This window comes from Vidua chalybeata, chromosome 1 (genome assembly GCF_026979565.1).
Source record: "Vidua chalybeata isolate OUT-0048 chromosome 1, bVidCha1 merged haplotype, whole genome shotgun sequence".
Classification (NCBI taxonomy): Eukaryota; Metazoa; Chordata; class Aves; order Passeriformes; family Viduidae; genus Vidua; species Vidua chalybeata.
Genome location: NC_071530.1, coordinates 58,588,254 through 58,594,253, shown reverse-complemented (window position 1 = coordinate 58,594,253; position 6,000 = coordinate 58,588,254). Strand labels below are relative to the sequence as shown.

At 45.0% G+C, this 6,000-nt stretch overlaps 1 protein-coding gene across 6 annotated transcripts in view; it reads left to right on the top strand.

Moving 5' to 3' along the window:
- Positions 1–512: 512 nt before the first annotated feature.
- TPPP (tubulin polymerization promoting protein) overlaps positions 513–6,000 on the top strand; it is a 73,510-nt gene continuing 68,022 nt past the window's right edge. For 4 of the 6 annotated variants that reach the window (XM_053938152.1, XM_053938134.1, XM_053938157.1 and 1 more), the window contains exon 1: positions 513–682. In XM_053938152.1, coding sequence (XP_053794127.1) covers positions 528–682 — 155 coding nt within the window. In that variant the 5' untranslated portion in view covers positions 513–527. Of the gene's footprint in view, positions 746–6,000 lie in introns of all 6 variants that reach the window. The other 2 variants (XM_053938173.1, XM_053938164.1) reach the window with 2 other exon arrangements.

The following is a 6,000-nucleotide window of genomic DNA, read 5'->3' as shown; positions in this document are numbered from 1 at the left end:
TCACAGATGAGGGTGCATAACGGCTGACTAGATTCCTGCTGACTCCTGGACTGTACCTGTGCTCCGGGATTTTGGATGGGGTTGCTCTAGAGTAGGTTTGTGGCTGCGCCTCTCTGTTGTGCTGGCCGCAGGCTGCTCCCAGGCAAGAGGCAAGCTAAGGAAAGGTGAGGCTTTTACTGAATGCCCGCTGCACCACACAGCCCAGTCTTTCACACGGTTTTCATTTACGTCGACGATCCCAGCTTCAAGCACAGCCGAGCGGCCATCCAGACCCAAACCTGCCAGAGCGCGGCAGGGCACAGAAGGCATTGGTACCCCTCGGTGCATCGGAAGGGGGAGGCGCAGGATGCGCGAACAGGGCGAGGCTCAGCCTGCTGCAGCGCACCTGCCGTAACGCTCCGGGCGGCGGGGCAAACGGGGATAACAGGGGAAACGGGGCGGTCGGGAGCGAGGCCGCGCCAGCGGGCCATGTAAGGCAGCGCCGGCCGCGCGGCCCCTCAGCCGGCACGCGCCTATGGGCGCTCGCGATGGACGGGCGGCGCCACGCGCCCGCCAATGCCCGCGCGGTGGGGGCGGTGCCGCTGCAACGGCCGCGCCGGCTGCGGACACCCCCGGCTGCTCCCGAGCGCACCGGACGGAGCCCGGCCAGCGCTGCCAGACCTGCCGCCCTCCGCAGCCGCCGGTGAGTGTGCGGGCGCCGCTCCCGGGCCGGACGAGCACCTCTCCGCCGGAGGTGGGTGGATAGGTAGGGTGTGAGTCGTGTGCCGTGCCCAGTCCGTCCTTCTATCGCGCCACTAATTGATCGCAGCTCGGTTGCCGATGGCGCCAGGGGAGAGGGCCGTGGAGGCGCTGTCGGGCGTCTGGCGGCTCCGGTGCCCCCTCCCGGTGCCAGACCCCACCGGAGGGGCGCCCGAGCCCAGCCCGGCGCGGCCGCCGCTGTCGTTATGTAACGCCCGCGGGGGGCTGCGGGCGGCGGCGCCGCCGCGTCCTTTCTTGGGGTTCACCTCCGTGCTGTCTCCCCGATGTTCTGCGCTCCCCTCCGGGAACCGGGGACAAGGGGCCGGTGGGGAGCGGTGCTCGGCGTGGAGCTGCGCTCCTCTCCCTGCCATGGGGATGGGCTCTGCCGCCGCATCACCCGATCGCCATCGAGGAGGGACGCGCGGCTGCAGCCAGCGTGGGACCCGGGCAGCTTCCCGGCTGTCGGCGGCAGCAGGTCTGTGGCTGGGCGATGCCGGAGTCTGGCTGCGGGCGGCTGGCGAGCCCCGCACTGCGCCCGGAGGCTGCTCCCGGAGGAGCCGGGAAGGAGCCACCTTGCGCGCACACATCAAATGCTCCTCAGTCAACAACAAAGCCTCGACCGCCCCAGCTGCTGCTGCTTCATGAGCTCGTGTAGAGGCAGCAGCCCCCTTTTATGGAGACCGATGCGGAGAGGCTATTTGCCGTTTCTTTTTTCTTGGGCTTTTTGTTTGTTTGGTTTTTGTCTTGTTTTTGTTTTTTCTTGAAATCCCCAAGCGGTAGCTGGAGGGGCTTCGTCTTCGAAAGCTGCTGCTGTATATCGTCCTCCACAAAACCAACATCAGGTGTGGGAGACCATTTAGTGCCTGCGGGGTAATACCCGTAGGTATACAGCCGTGTACTCCGGGGTGGAAAACAAGGACGAGACAAAATCCTGTGTTTTAATCTGTAACCCCGGCTAGCTCGTTTAAAAATAAATACAACCCCTCCCCCACCGGATCACCAGGGGTTGCAAATATTTCTCCAGTCCTGGGTAAAAGTTCTTGTACATTGGTGAAATTATTCCAGGGGGAAGTTGGGTGTATGCTACAAGGTGCCAAACGCACATGTGAATAGCATCTTAAAATGACAGCTTTGAATTATGTAGAAGATGCTGCTGACAACCAGTTTTCCTGTTCATGTTTTGCAGGCTCTACACGGGCAGGTTTGGGAGGGGACAGGTTTTTTTTTCGTATTTTACAGAGGGTTGCATAACTCCTCATGCTTATTTGAAAAGAAGGGGAGGAGCAAACCCAAGCCCCAGCCTGAAATGAAACACATGATGTGAGACTGTCTTTTACTGAGTCCCACTGTTTTCTCAGCTAGCATCATTAAATAGCATGCTTTAGGTGGGTTGGAAAGGGTTAGCATGATAGTAAAACATTAAGGTTCAGGGTTTTTTCCCTCTAGTGCTGTGCAAAAATTGGGGAAAACCAAAGAGATACCTATACACTTTCATAGTCTTAGGGTTAAAATAGCATCACTGTTTATCGAACCTATACAACTTATTTTTTAAATGGCCATGGCCATTTTTTTAATCCTTTAGTCATGAGCCACTTCTTTATGTTTTTAGAGACCCTATCCCAACTCGACCTTTCATCTCCTCAGTCCAAAATAAAATATTTTGAATGCCTTTGTACATTTCTGGGTCACAGTTAAATGCTTTTAAATAGTCCATCATTTGTAACTGCTGAAGTGTATATCCTGTATTAAATTATAGTACAGTGTAATGCTTAGACAGCATGCCATGCAAGGATCAAATTGCAGATAAAATTCACGCAGGAATCTCCTGCAATGCTTGCACTTGACCCTTGTAAATCTAAGAAAAGATATTTATAAATGGAAATATATATCCAGCAAGTAGTTCTTTCTGTGTCATGTTTAATCTGTGGCTTGACTGTGGTGAAAAAAACACATGTATTTAATTTTTATAGTAGATGTATTCATTCCAATTACTTTCTGGAGGCAGCTGTGTGATTGTAGTGGTTTTGGTATTTGGTATTTTTATATTAATTTGGTATTTGGTAGTGGTATTGGTATTTTTGGTAGAAGCTATTTTTGCTTCTTGTATCTTGAGCTTAAGTTGAAAAAATAAAGGTCTTTCAAGGAGTGAGGCAGTCAATTATGTCAATTTATGTTAAGATAAGTATTCTCATTATAGGTAAAAACAATTAATTGTACTCAGTATATCTCATAGCACTTCAGAGAATAAGCCATGCAATGTTTGACCTTGATAACTTGCTCTCAGGTGATAAGCTAAAATACAAAATAAAATAATATCAGATGTTTTTCTTGCTTTACACATTTTAATTATGTAAGTCTCCAGTGTGAGGATGTGACCATCCTCACAAGCATCTATCTCTCTATGTTTATATATTATTGTATATATTTCATATATTACAACAAGAACAGTCATTCTGTGGCATAGTCAGTCATTCAATGATGTAATGTCCTTTTTTATTTGTACATGCATACTACTTGTAGGCTTGCATAAATGGAATAGATTCTCTTCAGCAAGCAGCAAAGTTTGTTTTTGTCTCCCCCCTGAAACCCATTCTTATGCTGTGCCTAACTGAAATTAAATGCAGGTATATAATTTCCACACCTACTGTTTCTCTGCTGTACTGGCATGACTACTGTGGGCATAAGTACTTCTAGAAGTCTCTGCCAGTTAGTAGAAAGGAAATATTTTGCTTACTGTCTGTATTGCCATAGTGTCTGGAAGCTGTGGTCAGGGACCTTTACTAATGTGTTATGTCCAGTATAATGGAACAAAAACTTGGACATGGCCTCCTAAATATTATGATCCAAAATAAAGAACAAGGAACTGTGAGTGGTGCAAAAGGGAAATCAAGCTGATGTTAAGAAGGATACATTGGTTTGTGTGTGCATTATCCAGCTGTGTACTTTCTCATGTAAGAGCAAAGGGAATTGTAGAACTTAATGTAAGACTGTCACTATTCTCTGAGGGTTATCCTTGAGACATGCAAATGGCTTGGGTTTGGGGGATTTTGAAATGCATCTAACTTGACTAAGTGCTGAAAACTAAGGCAAAAAAAGTACATCAACCATCAATCTGCAGACTATCTAGTTTTTACAGTTTTTTAAATCTAAGGTAATATTTTACAATTTTGAAATGGAATTTTCATTTCAAATTCCAGTTGTACAGGAAAAAAATTGTTTTTCCTGTATTTAATGTTGTTTTTCCTTTTCCTCAGTGTTTTCCATAAGCTGTTCTGGCTCTTTCTTCATATCATCCCCCTCATGTGCCTAACCCCCCTAGAAATATATAATAATAATTACACCTTCAGCTGAAAGGCATTTCTGAGTGAATGCATCACTCTGCCGATCCCAAATTGCCCATACATAGAAGTATTGCAAGAATTTCCCATTTCATTGTAGACTATTTTTTGGGATACTTTGGAATAGTGATGAAAAGAACTGTACAGTGAAAGGATGTTACTGGTAAAATATCCCATATATAAATATGGTCTTTAAGTACCCAGGGACTGTACATGTGTTACAGGACAAGTATGCATATCCTGCTCAGGTTTCAGGCCGCTCTTCCTGAGTGGGTGTTTATCTCAAGTGCTGACAGAGCAAAACAGACTGATTCTGTGCTACTCAGTTTTCTTGGCTCACAGTGGTATGTCCATCAAAAGAGTTGGGAAGTTTTTCTTTACTGTTAGTTGTTATATGTGGTGGGTGGGCAATTCACTTTGCTGCTGCTAAGTCCTCTGTCAGGACTTTGAGGCAGCTGTGGAGAAGCTTAGGCTCTTACTCTTGCTAGTTGTCTTAAGGTTCCCTCTTTCTTTTCCTCCTCACCCTTCTCCTGCCTTGTAGTGTCCTGAGTTTGTGGTATGAGTTTACCTTGTCCTGGATGGAAACCCAAGAGGTGGCAGCCAAGAGTTTACATATCAAAGGGTCAATGCATTATGTGGCTGGTAAAATTATAAAAATGAATCTGCAGTGTTACTGTTTTAAATAATCATATGAAGTTAATTTTTGCTCATTTTGGCTAATCTCAGGAATATGCTTCTGTGTCAGTGATCATATATTGGGAGCATTTGACAAAACAAGCACAGAGAAACTTGGAAATAAAAAAAAAATCAATGACATAACAGTTTTTGCTTGAATCTCTGAGGGTTGCAGTCCTAGTTCAAATTCTTAAATGGATCAATGCTAAGAAAATTCTTGCAGTAGTAGTGAAAATGCTATGAGGTCTTGCTTCTTTTTCCATTGTTGATGACACTGTTTAATTAAAAAACCTGTTTCGGCCTGTCTTTTCTGATTTGAGTATTGGAAGTAGTGCCCAAATATTTCATCTTAGAAGCGCTTATAGATGTGAAAGAACTTGCTGATTTAGCAAAGGAAGTATTTTCCTTCTTATTTTGGACCAGGATGTGGGTGGTTGCAAAAAATCTGCACTTAATGGTTAGTTTATTTTCGTGGGTTCAGACAAACGTGAAGTAGCAGATTTTAAGAACATAAGGGATCCTTAGACAGTCTAACCTGATTCGTATATTGGTTATATTGATTTAGTTATCTGAGAGCAATAACGTAGATTTGGTAAAAGTCTGTCTTTCAGAGATACTTGACTAAATATATCTTCTATATTAAAGGCAGTCTAATGTGCGGACATGAGGATGTGAAGTATTTGCAGCTGTTCTTGAGAGTAACCTTTAGTACCTGGCATGGTTGATTGTCTCTTCATAAGGAAGTAATATTTCTAATTTGCACTGGCGTAGCCTGAATTTTCAACTGTTGAGTTTTTTGATATCTTTGGTAGATAGCAGAAGAGCCTTTGGTAGAGAATCATTTGGTAAAGAGCCATTTAGTAGGTGATTCAGTTTCTCTGCACAAGTGTTTAGATCTCTCAAGAATTCCACCAAAGTAATTTGTAAAGTGTCTTATAGTAAAACATCTTGTCTCATGATTTTGTGTCTCTTGTATCATCTTCCTTCCTTTGGTCAGAGGTGGTGCTTTTTGACTGCTAAAATCTTACAGTGCTTTTGAGTCTCTGTTAGCTCAGTTTTTCTTAGATTTAATTCTGTCCCTGTCAATAGTTGATTCTCTAGATAATTTTACTTGCGGGTGGTACTCAAAGTCCCCCATCTTAATGGAGTTTGAAGTGATTTTTTGTACAATCTTTGATCCGCTTTCATAGAGTGGATCTTTGTTACTCGTGGCTTTTCCAGAAATATTTTGAAAGGGTTCTGTAGAAGT